The sequence below is a fragment of the Oenanthe melanoleuca genome, chromosome 2 (assembly GCF_029582105.1).
Source record: "Oenanthe melanoleuca isolate GR-GAL-2019-014 chromosome 2, OMel1.0, whole genome shotgun sequence".
Classification (NCBI taxonomy): Eukaryota; Metazoa; Chordata; class Aves; order Passeriformes; family Muscicapidae; genus Oenanthe; species Oenanthe melanoleuca.
The window spans coordinates 129055631-129080708 of NC_079335.1; the positions used below are offsets into that span (position 1 = coordinate 129055631).

The 25078-nt window shown below is 38.1% G+C and overlaps 2 protein-coding genes across 2 annotated transcripts in view; both read left to right on the plus strand.

Annotated features, from left to right (window-relative positions):
• Window positions 1–10319, plus strand: part of LOC130250441 (macrophage mannose receptor 1-like) — a 29614-nt gene extending 19295 nt beyond the window's left edge. The window contains 10 exon segments of the mRNA XM_056486164.1: window positions 434–548; window positions 769–965; window positions 2196–2286; window positions 3521–3753; window positions 4553–4718; window positions 5802–5954; window positions 6321–6437; window positions 6641–6802; window positions 8821–8853; window positions 9469–10319. Coding sequence (XP_056342139.1) covers window positions 434–548; window positions 769–965; window positions 2196–2286; window positions 3521–3753; window positions 4553–4718; window positions 5802–5954; window positions 6321–6437; window positions 6641–6802; window positions 8821–8853; window positions 9469–9638 — 1437 coding nt within the window. The 3' untranslated portion in view covers window positions 9639–10319.
• Window positions 10320–12465: 2146 nt separating this feature from the next.
• Window positions 12466–25078, plus strand: part of LOC130249628 (macrophage mannose receptor 1-like) — a 32329-nt gene continuing 19716 nt past the window's right edge. The window contains exons 1-11 of the mRNA XM_056484580.1: window positions 12466–12654; window positions 13849–14022; window positions 15176–15337; window positions 16250–16363; window positions 17375–17521; window positions 18697–18879; window positions 19710–19864; window positions 21002–21115; window positions 21997–22112; window positions 23021–23169; window positions 23822–24021. Of these exons, the coding sequence (XP_056340555.1) occupies window positions 12594–12654; window positions 13849–14022; window positions 15176–15337; window positions 16250–16363; window positions 17375–17521; window positions 18697–18879; window positions 19710–19864; window positions 21002–21115; window positions 21997–22112; window positions 23021–23169; window positions 23822–24021 (1575 nt within the window). The 5' untranslated portion in view covers window positions 12466–12593. The remainder of the gene's footprint in view (window positions 12655–13848; window positions 14023–15175; window positions 15338–16249; window positions 16364–17374; window positions 17522–18696; window positions 18880–19709; window positions 19865–21001; window positions 21116–21996; window positions 22113–23020; window positions 23170–23821; window positions 24022–25078) is intronic.

Consider the following 25078-nt stretch of genomic DNA (forward strand, 5'->3'; position numbering starts at 1 on the left):
TCAATGTACCAAGCATATTTCATACCCTTTGTCAGGATGAACAGCTGTAACCATGGTCATCTGAAGGAGAATAAAGCACAGTAGAGATTATTCCCTGCAGCTGTGTCACCCAAGGCCACATTTTCTTGGTTTCAAATGATGCCTTTATTATTGCAGGAAGAAGGCAGATGAAAATGTGAAAAGTGTTTATGTACTTGACCTCATTAAAATAAGTTTATTTGATACCAGACTCCCAGATTACACCTTGTGCAATGAGAGGAGATGAGTGCATGCCTGGGTAGACATCCTGACTTTCTACTCTTGAGCTCTGTCACTCATTCTAGCCCTGATTTATTTTTCTGCAGAAAACTACATCTTAGAGCTAATTGATAATATTCACATACAATAGTTCCAATCTTTGCTAGTTTGAAAAAAGTGCTTGGTTTGTTTCCAGTGTTTCAAAGTATTTGCTTCCAATACAACAAGAAATCTCATATGGCATTCTGCACGAGATGTTTGCATCAGTTTGGGAGGAAACCTGGCTACTATTCCAAATGAACAAGTGCAAGGTATGTATATGGGCTCTGTTGAAAGAAAAAAAATCTCAATCTCTCACTAAAGAAACTGCTATACTCTCCAATATAGAATATGGGATTACCTGATGAAAAGTGCTTATTAGCCAGGTCAGTCCATGGTTTATTTTAGTTTCTCTGGGCTTTTCCATATTTTCCCTCTTTTGGGCAAGTCATGATGAGCTTTCCTTAATGAGAAATCTTTGCTTCTCCACAGCTTTCCTTTTCTATCATTTGAAGTATGCCACAGCTGATGTTTGGATTGGGATGAATGATATCAACAGAGAGTCCACATTTCTTTGGACAGATGGAAGCTCAGTTTCCTACACCAACTGGGTTAATGGTGCACCAGAAAAACAGCAAAGCTACTTTGACTATTATGAGTTTGAAAGATTGACAGATGATGCTCTGGAGGTAGAGGAAATTTAAGTAACCTGTATACCTTGGGCAGCTAGTTGATTTTCCTATAACAAAAGTTACAGCAGCAATAATAGGATGCCGAAACAAGTCCTTTTGTAAGCACAATGGAGTTTAGCAAATAATCTGATAATGATTCCAAATACACCCAAATGTTAGGCAAAGGTTCTGTTGAAGAGGGATTTTAAGCCTTCCATCTGAACTATCACAAAAAAAAACCCAAAAACAAAAACAAAAACAAAAAAACAGGTCTGTGAAAGAAGCTTGAAGAAACTTATATCAGTTCCTCTCCAAACTGCTGGATGCAAATAATAAAGCTGCAACACCAAACAGAGAAGGTACAATAAACCAAAATTAAGATTTTTTTTATGCAACAAAAATTTGGCTGTGTACATGTCGCACTCCTGGCTAATGTGTTCCCACACTGCTTTACTCATTTCTGATGGTACAAATTGATAACTTCAGTGAAATTACTTTCTCTGCTGAAACTCAGCCTCTTTTCCAAAGGTGGTAATTTCTGAGGAAATGTTTGGCAGTTAGTCACCCAAGATTTTTAACATCTACCATCAGTCAACTTGTTGATGACTAAAACTTATTTGAATCAGGATAAAGGAGAAACTTGGATGACATGCCAAAAGACTGTTATGGCCAATCTTAAAATCAGGGGAGTAATGAAGGAAATGCTGGAGCAATTAAACACAAAGAAGTAAAGAGAAAATGTTTCGTTGCATCTGATAATGGTAACTTGATAACTACTATAAAAAACAGTAAAGAGCATCTGTTTTCTGCAAGAGAGTCTGCTTCAGTTAGACTAGTGTAGATTAGAGTTCTTAATTGTATTTCTTGTATTGTTTTCCTCATTGATAAAAATGTTTTGAAGCAGATCTACATAACTGAAAATCAGAACTGAGAAGATTTATTATAGGTACCTTAGTTATCCATGCAGTCATTATAGGATTCTTATTAAAACTGGTAAAATGAGTTTTAATTGACTTCTTTCAGACCTTAACTGGCACCAGTGAAAGCCTGGTTCAAATTTAAGGGGTTACTAATAAATACCAGGGGAAGCTGCTTGGCAGAAACCGAGGGAATTTGAACGAATTACACAGGTGTTCAATGAGCTCCTCTCCTCTCTGCCTTCAGGCCTGCACTAGCAGTACAGGAGCTTCAGCTCACCCCCTCCTCATTGCCTTTTGTAATGGTTGTGCCTCTTCCTCTTCCCTTCAGACAGATTGTGTCTTCATCATGAAGTCAGACGGGAAGTGGAGAGATGATAGCTGTGACAACGAAAGAGGCTTCGTGTGCCAGATGAATCCACGTGAGTTCTGCTCAACCCAGTCTCCTAAAGAGAAAGAATACCTGGATTAGATAAGATGAACATACAACCTGATGTGACTTCTTCCAGCTTTGAGTCTCATTCTGAATCTCAGGCTTTCAGAGCTCCATCAGTGTTAAGTCAGTGCTATGTTTAAAGTACAGTTTGTTTCACAGAAATTGGTGAAGAGGAACCACTATCTTCCTTGGGATTTTGTACCTAATCATGAATAATACTAGGGAATAATAAATGATTTTTTTTTCTCAGAGAAGTATAAGAGGTTTAGGCATCCTCTCTAAGTGCTGTATCATGTCCTTGCAGTGATCTTCCCATTCTCTTGGATGAATCTGGGCAGAGCATTTAACCTTTTCTATTTCTACTGAATGCCATATGATGTCAATCAAAATGTACAGCTTCTTGGATGTGTCTTTATTGTAGAAGAATATTGTTATTTTTTTACACCAAAATGAGTAATGAATGTTGACTCTTCTTCTGCAGAATTTTAATTATACAAATCGCAGCTGCCCAAGCATGTAATGAAGTAGGGAAGGCACAGAACAGATAACAAAACAATTTTGCTTCAGCTTTATTAGAGTAAAAATTATTCCCTAATCCCTCACTTCAGTCAGTTCCTGCAGTCTATTCACTCTCAGCACAGCTAACGTGCTTGCAGGAAGACCCCCTTCCTGCACAGCAAATATATAGTTTTATGGAGGCATTTTAAATTTTCTTGATCCCAATTCCAGCTCTTCTGAATACATTTACAATGTATTACACAAAAGTGTAAATATACACTGCTTGACTCAAACATGACAGCCCTTACAGACAGGCCAACAACTTGGAGTTAACAGTGAGTGGTGATCAATTAACATCAGATCTCAGTCTTAAGCTGAGACTACAGATTGCAACAGTTAATGCCTTAAATAACTTGTCCTAAATCCTATCCACCAGTGATCACAAACAAATGTATACTCAGATATTCAGATTTCGTCAGGTAACTTAAAGCACAGAATGTGAAATGTGCAATTTAGGAGTCTTAGTCTGGACCAGTCAAGTCTATAGCAAGTCTACTTCAGGGCATCCAGGATTTCACTCATCTTGTTACATTAACAGATTTGGTCCATGGCTTGAAACTTATTTTCAGCACTTTTTTGGGGTTTTGGGGGGGTTTTTATAGCTTGCATGCTACAGAAGAGCAGTATGGTCTAAAGTCATCCATTCAGTTTTTCCTCCATAGTTCCCTCACAGCCTGAAGTGACAACAACAAACCCAGCCTCTGGCTTTACTCCTTATGGTGACAGTAGCTATTCAATAATTTCATCTGAAATGCAATGGGAAGAGGCCAGAAAAAATTGTCAAGATAAATCTGCAGAACTTGCCAGCATTTCAGATGCCTACATCCATTCATTCTTGTGGATCCAGATGCTGAAATATGGAAAACCCATATGGATTGGTCTTAACAGCAATATGGTAAGTGCTGAATAGATGGGAGGGGCTCAAGGAACTTTCCTGCTCCACTAGTCCTCTGGATGACCAGTTAGAACAGTGGAATAATTGTATTCTGCATGGCTTCACTGTGAAAATGCACAAAAATCTAGGGGTACTGCTAGAATGAGTCAAGGATTTCCATCCACCAGATGGAGTGAAGAATCACAGAAAAAGAAGCAAAAGATGAAAGCAGAAAGTTCTAGAAACAGTAAAAGAAGTCAAGCTGCAGACTGAGAGTCAGAAAGTGCAGCTGTCATGAAGTGACTGTTGGCTTTCCTGAAAGTCAAACACTGTGATATACAGGGGGATACTTGGAGCTATTATTATATTAATGGAAGTTACTGTGAGTATTAGGGAGATATTTTAAGATTTAAGCTAACTGTTTAATGTCAAGTAATCTTTATGCACAAATAGTTCCCAATTTTAATCTAAATAAAGCAGATCAGAGAGGACAAATTCTCTGTAATTGCTTCTCTTGATGTAGGATTTACTAAATGACCTAAGACAGCCTCATCTGACTTTCTTGCCATATTGTAGAAGTTTGTTACTTCAGAAAAATCCTTTCAAAAGCAATGCAGTGTTGAACAGTCTTCTTATGTAGTTCTTGTGTAACTTAAATTGGTCAGTGACATTGCTTAGAATAGTGAAGGGGATTTTAAAAAAATTGCACTTTTTTCTGAAAAAATCAAATAGACATATGATTATATTTACACTGTATTTGTGTGACAGAACTTTTTATGTTGAAAATATATATATATAACCAGAATTACTTTGTTTTCAGAGTGGTAGCTATTACAAATGGACCAATAACTGGAAAACCAGGTACACAAAATGGGCAGCAGGGGAACCAAAGGAGAGCAATGCTTGTGTTTACCTTGATCTTGATGGTACTTGGAAAACAGCATCTTGCAATGAGAGCTACTTTTCAGTTTGCATGATATCAGATGGTAAGTAAAGGCATGTAACAATTTTAAGGACACATTCTTAATTCCATGAGGAATCCATGCCTAATCCTGGAGACATTGCTCTAGCTTGGGCTACCCCTGCAGAGGACTAAGTTTCAAGGTAGCACCTACCTCCCAGAAGAATGTGGATGTTTGCTATTGGATGATGTATGAATTTAGGCACAGGAAAAGCTCTTGTGCAAAATCTGTATGGCTGCACTGCTATTATGGCAAAACTGTTTCCATAAGATGAAGCTCTGTCTTCAAGGTATATCTTGCTCTTTACAAGACATGACCATAAATCACATGATCTGTATGTAATATTAGTAGGTGCTGGGTTTGTGCACTGACTGTATGAACTTCAGCTGGGGAAGCTCACACATGAATGTCACTGAGCTGAAATACAGACAAGAGTTTCACTTCCATTCACTGTTGCTAGAGCGAAAACTGGGAGAGCCTTGGCAATATGAATGTTACTTTAACTCTTTGCAGAGGCACATTTGCATCTAGATTTTGTAGAATCATGCTGTTTTCCCTCCTTTATGTTTTAAGGCTGCATGCATTTGGTCTGCTTATGCAGTGCAAGAGCTACAGATCTATCAAAGTGATTTGGAGTTGCACCCATCATCAGAAACAGAGTCTGACTTGGCAGAGGCATGCTCCACTGATGGCTTTTTTGCTGTAAAGTGGCAGCATGAAGAGACCAAGCAGCCAGACAACATGGGACTGTGGCATTAATGATTAATTAACCTACAACAGCTTTCTGTGTTGTGATAATGCAAATACCAGATTTTTACCCTCCCTCAGGGTTTGCTTTGCTCACAGCACTGCCAGGGCAGTTTCATGTTGCAGGATGCAATTTGATTCCTTGTCCTGAGAAATGTGATTTGAGAAATAGGATGTTTCACACTTTTGACTGCTTGGCCATCCCTGTTGTCTGGGATGGGGGAATGTGGGAATAGTCAGGAGTAGATGTCCAGACAGATAAAGCTGGCTGAGAGAAATCCCACACTATTTACACACAAATCACAGAATCACAGATGACTCACAATGCAATACCAATTCCATACCATATGCCTTCTCTAGAGACAGCTCCTACTGACCCTGCTGAGCTGCCTGGAGACTGTCCTGAAGCAGATGAGCTCCAGGCTTGGATCCCTTACCATGATCACTGCTACTACCTGGAAGCATCAGCTGAGAGAACCTGGGCACTGGCCTCCCTTGAGTGTGCTCGCTTAGGTGAGAGCCTTCATTATCAACTGAAAGGATTTGTACCAATCTTTATGCAAAACTGACATAAAAATGTAAAGATATTGATTAAGAAAAATAATTTTTTTTTACCTACTAAGCAGTTCTAAGGCTGGCACAATGGGGATAAGCTTTGTGCAGCCTTCTTTCTTCTCAGCCTCCTGTGTGTGAGTTCCCCATCAGCTCCTGGCTTGTGGGATACCATCCTGGGGTCATTGTCTTCTGCAAGGAGCAGTGGACAGACCAACAGAGCAGCATTAATACTGCCAGAAGCTATTGTTTGTACAGATTAAAAAGAGGAGGTCATTCAGTGTTTGCTCACATAGATTATAGATATTTGCTGATTAATCCTTTCAGGAGCTACCTTGGTTTCAGTAGAAAACATGGATGAATCTCACTTTCTGACTAATAAAATTCAACCACTTGGAAGTAAAGTAGGAGGCTTCTGGATAGGACTTTACCAGAATGTGGAAGGTATGTCCTAATTTCAGTTTTTAATGGAAAAATGCATTGCTGAGATAAGAAAATTGAGGATTACTGTACTTTTACAAATAAACATGGGTTTCTGCTGAAGAGTGGCTTACTGTAGTTATTTAAAGTAAACTGCTGAGCTAAGGAGTTAAAATATTAATGAAATAGATGCGTTTTAATTTTTTTTACTCTGAGTTGCTCTGTAGGCCAGTGGCTGTGGCTAGATAATGCTGTCCTGGATTTTGTTAACTGGGAGGACAAAGAGTTTGGTGAGGAGCATCAGTGTGTGGAAATAACTGCACCATCTGGCTATTGGGACAAAAGGGATTGCTCTGATGAAAAAGGATTTATCTGCAAAAAACCCAAAGGTAAGTCTTCAGTGTGTCAACCCATTGACAGGACAGATCTGTTCACTAGTAACTGTTAAAGCCCCTCACCACAGGTTTGGAAGTAATGCCTGCAAGTTTTGTTTGGCATATCCCACTTCTCTAGCCATTTATAATTGCCTATTTTAGCAGACTGCAAGCTCTCCACATCACTGTCCACAGTCACATGGGAATATAATAATATCCTACAGCCTAGGTTGAGAATGAAACTTTCAGAAACTTTTGAGTACCTAACACAGGCATTGAAATGACACCTGCCAAACACCTGTGCCAAGGGTATGACTATTCCAAGAACTGATAATTTTAACTGCTATTATAGCCTTGCAAGGAGGAATCATTATGAAGAATCAATCTTCCTCTTCTAGCTTGTTATTCTCAAAAAATATATTACTCCCCAACATACCAAACCAGCTTCATATTGGCCCTGATTCAATAATGCCTCAGGAATTCTAGAAGGTCACCTGTTCCTATTGCAATAATGATATGAGGAACACTTCCTTTATAAATTAAGACTTCAAGTCATTAGAGAAGATGTCTTATCAACATTTTTGGAAAATTTCACACAGTATTCTATATACCAGACTAAAGCTTCAGAGATAAAACACTACCTGAATCATTCCCAAGTGGAGATACAAAGCAAATTGTCTGCAAGAAACCAGGATCATTTTATTCTTGTGACCTAGATGTTAAAAGTCAATCTATCTAACCGAAAAAAATGGTAGCTAGCCATTGTTAAACCTTTGCACTTTCTTTTGCAGTAGCTGTGAGATCAGATTTAATTTTTTAGTTTTTTCATTGTGCATTGTTCCCAGTAAATCATGGGTTGCATCTCTGTCCTATGTTGAAAACCTCAAAAAAAAAAAAAGGCTGGCTGTAAAGCCAGTTTTAAGATTCTGTTATTTGGATAAAAAGCTTAAAAATTTTGATATCAATGTTAAAGATATCTCAAGACATGGTAGGTGGTGAAAAAAATAACTGAAAATTCCAAGTTAGCATTTACTCATTTTCCAAGTAGTCTTTAACTAGAAAAAGATGCTAAACTGTAACCAAGAAAGAGTCATCTCCCCTGCAACTGTTAATTTCTCTGCTTAAATCTGCACATGCCCACAGCAGTAAATCAACCAATTCCTATTAAAGACTTAGTAATAAGTTACATTCCATCCTACACAGTACTAAAGTAATAAGGAATATCTAAAGTTCATCCATTGAATCATACCATGCTCCCATATGTACTATTTCCTGCCTTAGCAGGGATTATTGGTTTTTTGTATCTATTCATTTTGCATTCTGCTTTGCTTTCACTTTACATTTTGCCTTCATAAATTCTTCTCTGGATACCAAGGGTGTTTGCAAACTGTAATGTTGAAGAGCCAAGATGAGAAATATTTTCATGTTAATTTAGAAATCTTTAATTCTGTGTGTATAATTCTCCATTTCTAAGTGCCAACTGTTTTTTTTTTTTTTTTTTGCACTTCTTTAACAGCAACAAAACAATGTTATAAAGGTCTTTTATTTTTCTCTTTCTCTGTCTTACACAGAGGCAAATAGGAAGATTACTCATGTGATTTAGTAGGCGTTTTCTTGGGAAGAAGTTTTGGAATAAAAGATTTTTTCACAGCTAAACATGCAGATCTACCCAAAATATGCCATGTAAAACTAATCTCCAGTGGTACATCATGTTCTTAGCACATTAAAATTAATGTTTCAGGAAAAATGTGAATGCCCCTTATTTTGAATGAAAATAGAAAAGAGTCACTATTTTAATGTTGGCAATATAAAAACAATATGAAGTTTCAAAAGTGGAGAAAGTCATGTTAACTAGGATGGTGAAAGAGTGAAAGCTTAGTGAATGCCTCAATTTGTTGCCTTTGGTAGCAGACATATATGTTAATAATATGGTAGAACTTCAAAGGTTTTTGTTCTTGTACAATTTTTGCAAACAGTCAAATGTATATATTCTAATAAAGTGTCATATGATTTCTCTCTGATATTCATTGAAGTTGACCCAAATGGGAGTCCTATAAAGCAAAAAGGTAAGAGCTTTCATAAGAAAATTAAGAAAAATCTAAATAGGGGAAGAATTTAAAATGGGTTTTCATAAACCACTCTCTTTTAGAGAACAAGTCCTACTGAGTTGCAGGGTTACGAATCACTCATAGTAACCCCAGGTGCCTTCACATGCCCAAGAGCACTCACCTGTTCTTGGCTAACAGGGCTGCTGCAGGGCTAACCCTGCAGCATTGACCAGACCAGAGCAGCTACAGAGTGCTTTAACCTTTAACTAGGCTCTTGCAAACCATGCAGATGTATATGAAATTTTCCTCCAAAGATATTATAGTAAATCGTGTAACATAAAAATATTGTAAAACTGATTTTCAGTACTTAGCACCCCACATCCATCTAAAGCATACATTTTCATTAAATTCTTGCCATCATCCACTGCATGTATTGTACATCACTGTACTCCAGATCCACTAAAACCATATTAGCTTTAGGAGCAGAGACCTTACTACTGATGAGCAACAATCCAGGGCTCAGATTTACAGCCCTCAAGTTCAGGTAGAAGAGGGCATCTCCTTCATGCTTTCATGTTGTATGTGGAAATAAAAACTACTATGGTTTCTCACAATTATATGGATTCATTTCAGGCAAGGAAAAGAATGAAGAGACTCACCCACTTGTTCATTCCTCTGTTTGGCCACTTATTTTCTTGGCTGTTGTAGCTGTTTTTGGAGCTGGCATGGCAGCCTATTTCTACAAAAGAAAAAGACGAAACGAGCTTTCAACAGATTCTGGCAATGAAACACTATTAAAATGATGTATTGGTGACTGAAGCATTGGTGAGAATGGGTCCTGTGGCATTTTACTTGGAGCAGCAAGTTACTCACTGAAATTAAAGGATGTATCTGTTAAAAATCTCTAGTGAGATCTAGTATAATCTTAAATTAAATCACTTCCCTGTTTTTGCACTAGCTGATTTTTTTATCATTCATATTTTACAAAATCAGAATTAGAGTTTGGTGTTATAATGGTCAAGATGTTCTCAAGTGCCTTATCAAGAATGGTCATGCAAAAAAACTTGTCAGAAACAAACACATATTGAAAAAGGACTATGAAAGCCAACTAGTGAGAATGAATGTCCAGTAAAGTGTGAATGCCATTTAGAACTGCATTGCTGTGACATTGTGAGCACTAAAATAAATCTTAAAAATTGGAACGTAACTCTCTTGCAAACTTGAACTCATTTAACCGCACAAACTCCACTGCACCAGACCAGTACTTTTATTGTTCTTTATGGCTAAATCCTATAACACTTATCAAACTGCTTCATATTATTTTCTCAGAAAATTTTGGGACAGAAAGTCTTGTCATGTTCATTTCTGCTATGGAAAATGGTTGATAAAAGTATTAAGACCAGGTATAAGTTGTAATCGCAATTCAATTGTGATTTTTAACTCTTTTATGTTTATTTACATGAATTAAAATATTCTTACCCTGACATTCTTGCTCCTTTTTGTTAATGCTTTGAAATAAATAAATAAGTTTTCTATTAGTGTAATTTTCATCTTCAGCATTTCCTGTGAATCAAGTGAGGGAAAAGGGGAAGGGAGGTGCTCCTGTCAGCACAATAACTCTTCTGTCAATTACAAGGAGGGCTTTTCTCCTCACCACTTTGAATTCAGCTTGAATAAGCACCAACTTCACATTTTTAAATGCAAGAAAAAGGAACAGAAACTAAGCAATGCAGCAGATGGTTCTGTACTAGAAATCTGCAAGAGAGTAAATTTTAGATGTCAGAAAAACAGTAGAAAACACTAGAAGATGGCTTTTAAGTGAGTTGTAAATACAATTAAGTAACTAAACACTTTATGAAAAAGAATGCTAAGCAGATATCCCCAGGAATATATAATATAATATAAGCCACCTGTGTCCCCAGGCTGCACAGAGCCTATTGAGCAAGCTGGGGAAAAAAAAAAAAAAAGGAGAAAGGAAAAAGAAAAAACAAAATAACTAATGAAGCTGCTTTCCTTTCCTGAACTTCAGTTTTCTTGGTGTAAATACAAACAGGAGTGCAGGACACTGCTGAGAACAGGTTATTGCACAAAGTGTTATGCAGCATACAAGATACTGGCCCCAAAATGTTTGCAGCTAATGTGAAGCAGGTTGGTTATGCCAAAGGGGGAGCTGTGAAGCACTCAATTCCTCTTTCAGCCTACCCCAGTGTCTGCATTAATCTTTCCCCACCACTGTAGGAATCCTCACAAGCATCCATGTACACAAGAGAAAGCCCAGCTTGAACTAGATCCAGGCTGGCACTTAGTGAGGCAAATGAGGAAACTGGGCAGGAATTGTGTCCTCCCGGTATTTTCCCTTGGGATTTCCTTTGTCAGAGCAATTTCATTTTGTTATTTCAGATGTATATAAAATACAGTTTTACTCAGGAAACTCAGCTTCTATTCATGCCCCACCACACTGGTGCCTGTTGCACCATTCAGCTCCATGACCTAGAGCCAGCCACTCTTGCAAGCCTTGCTCATGCTAAGCCTTTCCTTATGTGACCTGCAAACAAAATAGTTATTATTTAACAATTCATTCAATTCCTAATTTTGCTGTAATCCAGACTTTTTTCAGAAAATGTTTTTCTCTCTTACTACTTTCTACAGTCAAGTCAACAAGCTTGTCTAGATCTTGCAATAATTTTCCCCAACACTTTAAAAAATGAAAGCAATGATATTTGCTCCTCCTGTGACATCTACTGTTCAGCTTCTATATATATCTCACTGCTGGCTATTTCACTTCTTGATTTTTTCAATTTTGTTATCACAACTTATTTTAATTTCACTGATGTAAATAAACAGAAGGAATAGCAGGAGTTGTGAACATTTGCAGCAGGGCTTTGCATCATATTTGTACAAAAACTGCCATGCCAATACAGTCTACAGATGAGCACTTTGCTCACAGGTTAAAAGGAGCTTTTCCAAATCAGCTGATCTTTGGCTTTGTCCTGAAACAGCCTCAGTAGGAATTTCTCAGATAGATAAATGCATCCTTTTACTTGATAAAGTATTAAAGTATTCCAGGCAAGAATTTCCTTTCTGTTACAGAGAAGCTTACCACTAGACTGCAGTGTTGAAGATCTTCACTTTTTTTTGGGTCTTTGACAAGCAATTATGAACAGCCTAGCTCCAAACTGGGATCAAATAAACCAGTGTAATGATGCTAAATTTGCCTCAAAGTGAGCAAGAACTCACAATGCACCGAAAACTGCAGTTTCTGTAAAGTTTCTTCTTTTTCTTCTACATATATAGTGTGTGACATTATTGCAATGTATTGAACCACTGGGATTTGTTTGTTTCTGAGATGTAAGGGTAAAAACTGAGAGTTTTAACTGATGATATTTCACTGTGGGTTGCTTGTCCCCAGTTCTCAGGTTGCTTTTCCAGGTCTGTCCTGTGTAGCACCCCAACAACGTACCTGTATTATTATTAGCAATGTCACAGAAGATGACAAATGTCTCCACCGCTATTTGCAAGGATGGAGACTTCATTTTTGGAAGGGACTTGCTCTTCAGAGAGCAGTGTTTACAGTGTGCACTCCAGTTATTTCAAAATACCATGTGACAAGACATTTCCTTATTTAGAGTACAGAGCTTTATCCATCAACCCGTTGACACAGAGAAGGACCCATTACTGTCTACAGAGAGAAGGATTTTTCTATATTGCCAATCCTCTAATCCAGCTTCTGGTAGAATGAGAAGCAAGTTACATTGGCAATGAGTTTCTCCAGGTTTCTAGTTTTCCTTTCCCTCATGCAATGTTCACTGCAGTCATCAGGTAAGCTTCCTGTTAGTTTTGTATTAAACTAGATATGAAAATGCTTTACCTTGGGCAGCTTTGCAGTTTCAATGTGTAGATTGATTATTTTGTATGTTTTATCAGATTTGATACATTATCTAAAGAGTATGTTAGGTACCCTGGCAGTTCTTGATTCACAGAATAAAAGGGGGGTGTGTAGGGATGATGGAAAAATTGAGGTAATAATAGAAGGATCTTTAAACTGGAATTTCTTTCAGTGGAAATATTAAATCAGATGGCATTGTGTGGGAGGGAAATAAAATACGAGGGAGCATGGACCTCTTTCCATTTACCTTCATCATACCCAGTGATCAGTCAAGGGATTTATATATTTACATGATAACTAATGGGAGTTTCTGCCCCATGACATGAGGTATGAGAAGGAAGAACAGGCTCCTCCCCTCCAGCCTCACCAAATTAGAACAGTTCTATTCTAAAGATGTTTAGCAGTCATTGGGCACAGTTAAAGAGAAAAAATTAAAAAGTAATATGGGGAGAACTGAGTGGAGGAACAAGTTTGCATGAATGTGAGACTGATAGTCTATATCAAAAATTTCACAATAAAAGAGCATTCCCATTATACTGTAATAGTTTAAAAATACAAAGCATTGCTAACCTTAAAAAATCTGAGTTCAGAATGAGTCTGCAAGACTTCTCCAAGTGGAGAAATGTGCAAGTGAAACCTAAAATCTTCACTGTGTAAATATGCTCATGACAATCTGGTCTGTATTTTCTCTGGTCAGCCACCCTGTTTGTTTCAACAGTTAAGGAACAGATGGGGTAAAAGAGTGGTTATGGATAGAGTAATCCAGCAAATAAAACTTATTGAGAAAACAAAAATGCATTGGACTCACTGTTGTTTTAGTTTGTAGTTTTTTTCACCTCAGAAACCACAATGCGTCACCAACTTTTCATTACAGAATTTGACTTGTCTGTGGTGTATATGTATAAAATTCTAACTACAATATTTAAACTTCTCATTTTACTAAAAAAAAATGTATTTAAAATCTGTTGCTACACTGGCCAAGAAATTATGATAAAAAATAATTTTAAAAGATTGCATAATTTTCAATTTCGATAGACAAATATATAGATAGATCCATTACTAGAAATTTAGATGTAGGATTTTATTACTATTATTTTCATGTCCTCTTACCACTTTTTTCCCCCTAGTTACTTTTACATTACAAGGAAATGCCAATGGACAGCCTTGTGTATTCCCTTTCAAATACAAGGACAAGCAGTACAATGAGTGCACAGATGCTGGCAGGTCAGATGGGCTGCTCTGGTGTGCAACAACTGCAGATTTTGATGCTGATAAACTGTATGGATTTTGCCCACTAATAGGTAAGTCTTGCATTTTACTTATTAACTTGTCATGAAATGTTGTTGAGCAAACCATCTCTTGACCAGCCAGGTTTTTTATGAGCTATCTGCTGCACCCCTGCCTGATTTTGTTTAAGTAGCCCAAATGAAAATCTCCTGACTGGACACTAGTGCCAATGGCTGAGAGCTCTCTGTAGTGAATGGAGAGCAAGAGGTGCCACCAAAGAGTGCTTCAGTCCAGAAAGGTTCTGACTTTGCTGGAGGTGACTGTTTCTCTTTGTGAACCAGAGGGGTGAAGAGTTTCTTTTATGGGACTTAAGTGCATGGCATGAACAGCATTAATTCAGACATTATTATTTAGACATTCATGTTCCTTTCCAAAAATTTCTATTTCTCTTCATTCCTCAGGCATTCCCTATAGGTCAATTCTCACTTAAACTGATATTTTCTAATTTTTCCCCCTTTAATTTTCTATCTTGCTCTAGTTTCCTATTGCCAGAATACACAAAAATGCTGCTGTGAGAATTATCCTCCGCTCCCATCTTTTTTCTGTCTTCTGTGCTGAATTTATGTTTGGATCTTTCCAGTTCAGGACACAAACATTGGTCTCTCCAATGCCCTTCCCAATAATAGCAGTTTCACCAGGTGTAGTGAGTTGCTCTGCAAAGACAGCAGCTGAGCTGAACACTGGTGATACCAGACTTCTTTTATTGTTTCTCAAGCTTGTTTGTCAAAGGCCACTTTCTATCGTTTTTGGAAAAACTGCTTCTCTTGATGGTGACCTAAGAGGAAGTTCCATCAGTCATGAAGAGCCTCCAGGGTCACAGTTCACCTACACACTTGATTTTCTCCTCTAACTTCACTCTGGAATCTCTTTATTTCAATCAATAGACATGTCTGGTTTACCTACAACAACAGTTGCACTATGAGAAAATTCAAAAGCAAACACTGGGAAACAATTCACTCCTTTCTGAAAATAAAGAAATTTTAAATAGTATTTTCAATTTTTTAAAAAGTAGTATTTTTTTCTAATTTGCTGCCTAGACATATTTCATTATTTATTTTCTGATGCATTGTGTGCGTTTTTAGAGATTTTGCATTATTACACACTTTATTTTCTTTAAGTTGGTATGTGTGAGTCCACTAGGAGAGTGTTCTATGTCACTTCTTCCAGAGACCACAGAAAGATTTTGGACAGAAGATGTTTCAACCGGCATTCACTATCAGATAAACTCAGAATCAGCTCTAACATGGCACCAAGCAAGGAAAAGCTGTCAGCAGCAAAATGCAGAACTGCTAAGCATTACAGAGACACAGGAGCAAGCATATATAGGAGGTAAAAGGATAGACCATAAAATATGTTGTGATGAGCTTGGCTGCCTTGTCTGTCTCAGTGAAGAAAGAGGGCAGAGGGTCAGGGGTGGTTCAGCAGCCACCAAAAGGGGGATGGTCTGAACTCTTTATGTTGTTTTTATGTTTTTTTTTTTTTATGAAGCATTGGTCACAAACCCCTTTGGGAGTGAAATGTCCCCATGGCAGAGTTGTGCTCCAGATGGGAGCTCCTGCAGTCTGTCCCAGGGAAGGGTTTCCTCTGCTCACCTTTGTGCAAGGGCACTCATTCCTGACCAGGGCTGCAGCCTGGCCTTCTAATTTACCTTTTACCACTGTGTTTCAAGGATTATTAATATTTTCAGGAGAACATATGATGATGGTTGGATTGGTCCTAATAGGGGTAATTTGCATAACATAAAATCAAAATAACTCCAGTGGATTTCAGATACAGGTATCACAGCATCTGTTTGGTTACAAATAGCGTAAAGGAGGCTTTGAATGAACTCCCACAGAAAAAAAAACCTGAAAAAAACCCATATTGATACATTGAATTTTTCCATGAAATCTGTTACAGAAGACTTTTAGCAAAATTCTCTATGAAAATCAGGGCTTTTTTACATGTCTTATGTTCCAATGAAAGCAAGTGAGATAAACAAAGTCTTATTTAAATAGTGAAATGAGGTGTTAATTTGCTCTACTAAGATCTCTGGTAAATCAATATACGTTTATTTACAAATTTTACTTTTTGTGATCAGTGCATCTCAGAAAAGCAGAAAATACTGGCTTGGGGCTGGTTTAAAATAAGAAATATGAATTTCTTACTTTACACTTAATTTGTTTTAGATGATATTACTACGAATAAGAATAGAGAGATAAAACTGAGGTTTTTTTTTTTGGTTTTTTTTTTCTAATTTAGAGCAAACTAAAGAATTTGGTTTTGCCTTCTGGATTGGATTGAATGCTTTGGATTTCAACAGTGGATGGCAATGGGCTGGGGGCAGCCCTTTCAGATATTTAAACTGGGCTCCAGGTAAGAGATGTATCTATTTTGTAATCTTTGCATTAATTCTGATAAGATACCAACTTATGAAAATTGCACTAGCTAAGGTTATTTCAGGAAAGTCCATTCTGATTTACAATAATTCAAGATCTAAATCTATGTTTTAAGACTAACACTTTCAAATCACAAAGTTCACAGTGGATATCAGTTATGGCATAGTATTTTATTCTCTTATCTAAACAGAGAGCTTGTTTATGAAAGCAGAGTGTAATTTGGAGTGATACATAACCCTACACATCAAACATCAGAATTTTCTATAAAGTGCTGTCCACAAGTGTGAATATAAGTCAAATCTTCCACAAGCAGCAAAATATTTAGCAAATAATTCCACTGTGTTGTTTGGAGAAATTCTTAACACTATTGAGAAGCTTAGGGAGCCATGGGGTGAGTTTGTGGAGTTCCTCATACAGGGCGAGTTTTCTCTTTGCTTCTTGTGCCAGGAGTATTCCAGTCTGTCTCCTGATTAGGGAAAGTTACAAGGTGTCAAAGGAAAAATTAAACTCTCCTCTGAGTTTTCAAAAGCTATATCAGGAAATTTTCCTTTGCTGCCTACAGAGGTTTGTGCACACTGAAACAGAAAAGAAAAAAGCTATTGCATAGGAAAACAGCACTGTGAAACTCTTGAAATATACTGGATGGATAATATAACTTAATACTCTAGTTTGGAAGTTTTTGACACAAGGTAAAGGTCCAGTTTCAGCAGTTCTTCTTGTAAGAACTAGAGTGTCAGGAAAATAATTAGACATTTTCCAATGCTATCCTGATAGTAAAGTCAGTGGAGGGTCATTATTTCATTCATGTATTGACTAAAGGAAGCATCCTATAAACTTCAAGGCAGATATGCTGTATGGAAGGGCTTTCTTCCTATTAGTGATTCAAGGAATCATATAAAGCAGATATTTCTACTGGTGATTTGATATTTCTGTTAATATTTTTTATTCATTTATTGTTGTGAGATTTTATTTTTTCTGTTACTTAAAGGAAGTCCTTTCCTGCTCCCTGGGAAAATCTGTGGAGTGTTGAATCCCAAAAAGAATGCTAAGTGGGAAAACCAAGCATGCAACCAGAGACTAGGCTACATTTGTAAAAAGGGATCCTTCAGTTCAAAGCCTGACATTATGCCCAAAGGTAAGTTAGTCAAATAAAAAGAAAGGTTTTTATGACTTCTAGAAAGAGGAACTTGTATGCAACATTATTTATCACTTAAGATGTTAGAAACCTTTGAAAAACACAGATTCAAAGCTATACATGACACACAGACTTTTATATGCTGCCTTTTTTCTCCTTTTGTATAGTAAATATTCATAGGAGAATATTATTATTTTATTTCATCACTCTATCATTCATTCTTACAAGATTCTTGTAGATGTTCCATCATGGTAACCAGTGCCAAAAGGCATATTTGCATAAATATGGTAGAAATATTATTCTCATTTGCTCCAAATGAATAACTGCAGGTTATTCATATATTCATGAGAAAAGTCCTCCTCTATCTGATGTCTGCAGTTTGCAATGCTTTGGTTTCACATGAGCAGAGCAGGGGCAGCAACAACACTGACACAGAGCTTGCTGCACTTGTGTGCTGCTCCAATGCACCAGCATGGCTGGGAACATGCCCCATGCAAGAGGAGTCCACTGGGGACTGTCACCTGGAATGCTGTGAAATCTACTTTTAAAGACTGAATTACACTAAAGAAAGCTGAGAAATCATTTCAGAGAATCTTTATTCCAGTATTAACCTTAAAAAGAAACACAAGACTCCATTTTTAAAGCAAGATTGAGGCACGTTTTTAAGGATTCAAGTTATAAAAAAGCCACTTAGAGGATACACAAAGTCTCCAGCAATTTACAAGGTTTACTGACCTGCAGTTATCAAAGAGCTGCTTCGTGCTTTTCCATACTTGGAAAATATGTTTGTTAGTGAAAAACCATAGACCAGCAGGCAGAGCCCAATATGAGCCACCAAAGGCAGCACGAGACTGAGTGGCTCTGGGGGACAAAGAGGACAAAGCTGATGTCTGCTTTGGTCTCTCTTTCCTCACAGATCATTATTTCAAATTGCATTTCTGACACAATGTAGGCATTTTTCAGTGGTTCTCTGTTTAAGGAGGCTTCATTCTATTTACATACTTAGCATACTGTGTCTTAATGATATTTGCTTTTAATTTGAATGTATTTTGCATTGCCAGCTACAGCTCTATGTTTATTCATATCGTCCCATTTTTATAAAGAGCACTCAAGAGACCTCATTCTAGTGTCCTTTATTTTCCTCTTGTTCTGAAAAAAATGTGTTTTGATTTTAGAGGAATTGAGGCCTGTCCAGTGCACAGATGGCTGGTGGCCATATGCAGGTCACTGCTACAGCATTCACCGGGACCCCAAAACATGGGAAGATGCCCTGTCTTCATGTAAAAAGCAAGATGGAGATTTGGCAAGCATCCACAACATTGCTGAATACAGCTTTCTAGTGTCACAGCTTGGTTACAGTGAGTATATATGTAGGCCTGTGTTGCATTTGCTCCATCTGTGACATAAAAGCTGAACTTCATATTAAATATTAATGTTTTCTCTGAAATATCACAATTGAAAGACTGAATACAACTTACCATGCTCTTTTATGTTGTTGCTGTTGCATAAATACAGAACTATATCTATGTCTATCAAGAAATAATCCACATTGTAAAACATTATAAAGGAGGAGGAGAAAACTAAAAAAAAGATATTCTTTCCAGAGACACATAATGATCTCTAATGATTGCACTTTTGGCACTTATCTTCTATGTGCAAGATTTTAGAACTGAGCTACAAACCTTGCTGAGATTCAAACCTCTTGCTGATGCTAATCTCTTGCTATATATCCTTCTAAGAAAACATCCTTTCACTTCTGATACTTGGGTCTGTAGCAACCAGTCCTGACACAGCAGATGCCAGCCTAGGTGAACATATCTCATGGGCCAGCACAAGTCCTCTAATGTACTGGCAGGTGTCTTCATGGCTTGGACTCGGTATGGTCCCTGAGAGGTGGGACACCCACAGTCATTCACCTCTTCATGCTCAGGACCATTTTGTTGTTCTGAATCACAGAAAGTTTACAAAGATCTTCTGCAAGCTGTAAAGACCTTTATGCTCGTTAAAACCAGGTTTTCTGAATGGAATCTGGTGGTTTTTGCACAACACATCTCTTATAGAGATCTGAGAGGAAGCAGCATTTTTATAAAAGCACAGAGAGCATCTCTTGTGTGCCACGTGCCAAACAGATCAGGCTCTGCTGGTTCTGTGCAATGGGCAGTAACCAAACCTCTTCCTTGTGCTCCAGAGCCAACAGAAGAGCTGTGGCTGGGTCTGAATGACCTGAAGGCTCACTGGTACTTCGAGTGGAGTGACGGGAGCCCTGTGAGGTTCACGGCGTGGCGGCGCAGCCAGCCCAGCTACACGAGCGGACTGGAGGACTGTGTCTCTGTGAAGGGGCAGGTACAGCAGGCACTCCTCCCACAGCAGTGCACACTAACAGCTGCTCAACCCAAATCACCCCCTTCAGTGCTCATTCAGGCACCATTCCTTATATTGTCTTGAAATAGTTTTGCTCCAAAAAGTTGGTACCAACCAGAAGACAAGTTCAGCGGTCAGGAGACGTCAGAAGGAGAGGAAGCATTTTCCTGGTACACCCTTGTGAAATTCCTTATCTGGTGAAAATTCTGATCCAGAAATCTTAGATTAAATTCTTCCCCTTGGTTTCTGCAAAGAAATAGTTTAAGCTCTGGGAGAGGAGTAGGGATGAACTATTTAATACCCTATGTGGGTACCATAGGTGCTGTTTTCATACCTCATATTCCAGTCAGATAGAACATTTTGTCCTTCAGTGTCATGTCACTGAGACATGGCTTTGAGGCATGGAGACCTGGCACTAGGATATGTTTCTTAACTGTCATCTACCTGCCAAGAAACTAATGAAAAATTCTAGTTTGCTTGACTCACAAACTTTATTTTCTTGCAAGACGTGATTGTTTGATACGTTTACATGCATGTGCATGCATATGTATGCACACATAAAAAGTATTATGAATTTTGAAATGCGTGCTGTTATTGAGGCAACTTCTATGTCATAGAATATTGCTAATGTTTGCCAGCATTAGGCACCAAAAGAATTGATCCTAAACAAGATTTTATGGGAGGGATGAGGGGAAAGCTTCTCTTAAATAGGCCTTATTTTTTAAAGTAGTCAGTCACATTCAGATTCTTAGATGGATAAAATAGTTCAATTTACTGCAATCCTATCAGATGTTGATTAGCTCAGTTTAATTCATCTTTTTTTCCAGTAGTGTAGGGAGATAATCCTTCTCCAAAAGCAGATCCCATCAGCCCCAGAAGAGATGGATCTTTACGAACCCTTTTATTTAAAAGTTTAATAAGAAGTAATGTTGAGACTTCAAAATATTAATTTCCTCCTTTTATCTCAAAACAGTATTAAATGGATCTTAAACTAGTACTTACAGATTTATCTAATTTTCTAATAAATCTCCAGTTGGCCTTGTGAAAAAAGAGAAAAAACAGTAGTTGTGCATATGCATGCCCTTTCTTGACTTTTGTTCCTTCTCCCTGCTATTCTAGGATGGATACTGGGCAACTGATGTTTGTAATAAGCAACTTGGTTACATCTGTAAAAAGAAGCCTTCATCACAATCCTCTGAAAAAGAGCCAATCGAGGACCCAGGCTGCCAGAAAGTAAATGCTCTCTCATAAAAAATAATCCTTGATGAAGTGTACAGGAATTAATTTACTTTACTTTATCTTGCTTCTTTTGGATACTGTCTTTGTAAATTATATAAAATCTACTGTTGGGCAACCTGGTCCCTTCCTGATAGCAGTTTACTAATATATTTGCATTTCCCATTTTTATCAGAAAATTTTCAAGAAAGTTGAGGTTTATTTACATGTACATGAATACTACCTTGCCCTCCACCCCTAGATGAGCCACCCTGTGGTTCAGAAAATCATTGTGTCTGTATTGGTCAGCAGAGATCTCTGTAGGAGCAGGAAGAAGCAGGGTTGTTCTACTGATATTCCTCTTTTCCATTCCCCCTGAAAACAGGCACTGTCTGGATTCCTCTTGGCCCAGAAAATCTCATCACTCCTTGTACTTGGACAGGGAGAGTTTGGGGGGGCTGTGCTTGTATGTGAATTCATTTCTGTATTGAAATATTTTGGTATTTCATTATGTCTGATTATGCAGCTCTGGAAAGTTGGAGCTGCAGGTCCCCTGAATGAATCACAGGCTCCTTATAGACTCAGTTTGAATAATCTCAACCTTACAGAGCACTGGAAAGCCACAGCAAATAGCACAAACACAATTTTCTTGAACAAGTCATGTATGTGTAAAAGAGATGAAAACTAAGATCTTAATGTCATCCCTTAAGCAAAAAGGCCTCTTGTAGTGAACAGAATAAAAAAATAGATTTTATTTATGAACAGATCAGCCCAGACTCATCTTAGTTTTAAACAGCTACAACAAATTGAGCATTGAATATTTATACACACAAGAGCAGAAAAAATTCTACCTTGAAGTCTCTTTCCATTGCATATTAAAAATCTTATGTTTGTCACAGGGTTGGAAAAGATATGGTTTTCACTGTTACTTGGTGGGTTCTGCACAACTGACATTCTCAGAAGCAAATAAAACATGTGAACACAACAAAGCTTATCTAGCTACGGTGGAAAGCAGGTGGGAAAATAACTTTTTAAAAAATCAATGCCTTTAATGGAAAAACTTGCAAGACTTTTCTATTTTTTGAACCCAAAAATTTTTATTGTAGCAAGGCATGCAAAGATTGTGCATGAAAGAAAAATGAACCCAAAATAAACACCTCAATGTTGTAGGGCTATCTACTTAATCCATGATAGCAATTTTCAAATTTGGGGACTTCTTGAGTTAAACAGTTTCCTCTTATCTTTCAATTAATAATTAAAGCAACTCTGGCTTTGGTAGGCTTTTTGGTTCTCTTTTTGGTTGGTGGGTTGGTTGGGCTTTGGGGTTTTTTTTTGCTTGTTGGGGTTTTTTCCTGTTGGAAAGTAGGTACTACAATTTTCAACAGGTGGTCTCTCATTATGATAGGAAAGGTTTAATAAAAAATATTTTCCTAAACTACTTTCTAAGCCAAATTCTGTAGAAATGTAGGAAATCTTCTCCAGAACCTGCCCTTTCCCACAGCCAGAATGGATCATCTCTACTCTACCTTCATCCCTGCCAGGTTTCAGAGGCTCCTGAGGAGCATGACTGCCTTCAGAGGTGACAGATAGCAAACCTGACAGCTTGGTGCTGAATTGGTGGTCTGTTTGAGACACCTCAAAGATTTGGAAAGATTAAAATAGAGTAATAATAGAGTAAATAAAAGAGTAAAATGGAACTAAAAGCCCATGTGAGCAGCAACTTGTGACGTTCCAGATGCCTTCATCTGTAAGGAGAAAGTTGTCCCTCCTGAAATTCTTTTGACTTCAGTTTAAAGACTGCCAGGGGTTTGTCTGGACTTCACTGAGGAGCTGTTGTTTTGGGGTCATATTAACACTCCTCTGTTTGTATCACTTAGATTAATACTGCACACTAACAGGAATGAACACTGTTTCCCACTGCAGAAATGAGCAAACCTTCCTGATTAGTCTGACGGGGCTCAGGTCTGAAAAATATTTCTGGATTGGTCTCTCTGACACGGAAGAACGAGGGAGTTTCAAGTGGAGCAATGGAGAAACTCCTCATTTCACACACTGGAACAGTGCAATGCCAGGTAAGCTCTGCATGGGCCCAACCCCTGCAGCTGCATTTACACAGGTTTGTGCTTTCCTTCCCCTGGATAGAAATTAGAGTGGGCACTAGGTTTTGTGCCTGTAGCTGTAGGTAAAACAAAACCATCAGACTGTGCCTGACACCAGTGCAACCAGCACTGCCACAGCTGAGCTGCAGGTGCTGGTGTAAGTCAACCTCCTGCCAAGGTGTGCAGAGACAGATTTTGGTGGGCAATACTGTGCAGCTGCCTGTGAGCTCTTACCTTCACACAGCTGGTTATGCCTTAAAACAAACCTGTTGTACTTGACATCACCCTTCTTGAAATTGAGTTACCAGAATATTGAGAACTCAAAAGAACTTGTCAGGTCATCTATTACCTATGTAAATATAATTGAGCCATTTTCCTTGTGATTTCCCTGGGGTAGCAAGATAAGGAATATTTGTTTTCTGAAGTTGCAAATATGTGGCTTTGGTAAAGCTGTAACAGTGGGACTCATTGGCTTATATCTGGCCAGTTTAATATCCAGGATATTTTTTAATCTGCATAATCTGCATCTTTCTTTTCATAATGTCCAATGAATAAAAAAAAAGTCTCATTCTTTACAGAGTAATTAAAGCTTTGCTTTTACTCATTTCTTTTCCACATCACAAAGGGAAAGAGCAAGGCTGTGTTGTCATGGGGACTGGAACTGCAGCTGGATTATGGGATGTTGTTAGCTGTGAGAAGACATCAGGTTACCTTTGCAAGCAGTGGGCAGCAGGAGTGGCACCCCCTGCTCCCCCAGGACAGGTCCCTGCGGCCGCGTGCGCCCAAGGCTGGCACAGAGCCTCCCGGGCAGACTCGTGCCTCAAAGTAAGTGTGCACCTCCACTGGCAGCCCCAGCATGGCCAGGGGACAGTGCCCTGGCCACCGTGGTGCTGGCATTATTGGGGAGTGATCTTTGGTATTCATGGCGAGAAAACATGGGGAAAAAATCATCAAATGTAACCAACGTCAGCAACGGAGAATGATGAACGCAGAGTGCTAGAAATGCTTTCTTTTATCTAAATGCCAGGTGAGAACCTCACCTAATTTGTTTGCTTCCAGGAGTTTGGAACTTCAGACAAAACATAGTATTACATCTCAAGAGCTGGCAGTGTTATTTACATAAGGCAATATTTCTGAGAGAAAATGTGCCCCTCTGACGTTTTCTCACACAGCATGTGAAACTCATAGCAGCACTTCTGGATCTGGGTTTGGCTGGTGACTCTTCAGCAAGTAAAACTTCTGAGCATTCTCTTGATTTAACTAAAAATGCCTTCAAAAGCTCTCATTTTTGCAAAGGAAAAAAAGGAAAGAAAAGGCAATATAGATCAAATAAATAAATCTGCAGCATTTTTCTTCCATGTCTGCTCTCACTTTCTTTCCTGGGACTCTCTTTCTGTTGGGATTTTATTCATGTATTTACAGGGGTCTGAGCTTCTATGTCACATATATATTGATTCTGCCATTTACCAAATTGTTAATTATCATTTCTATAAAATGTCAAGCATTTAGTCCTGTTAAACATATCCTTAGCCCAAGAATGTATGTTCTTCATGGCAGAAAGTGTATTTTGTATTTGTGTGCTTGCACCTCAATACAAATACCTCTTCCTCAGCTGGGGTCCACACTTGGCCAAACAGTTTTCTACATCCATTCTGTCTTTTCTAGTCCAACTCACTGACTTACCCTTCCCTTCCATTTCTCAAGAATTTTCTGCTTTCTACTGTGAAATGCCATGGTTGAGTTTTCCATCTTTTTTGAACCTTTCAGTGGAGAAAGTTTCAGTTAAGCTACAGATTAGTTTTTTCTTCTCTGCACATTCTGATACCTTTTGTTCTCCTCAGATGCCTCTACTACTTTTGCCTGATTTTAAAATAGATGATGC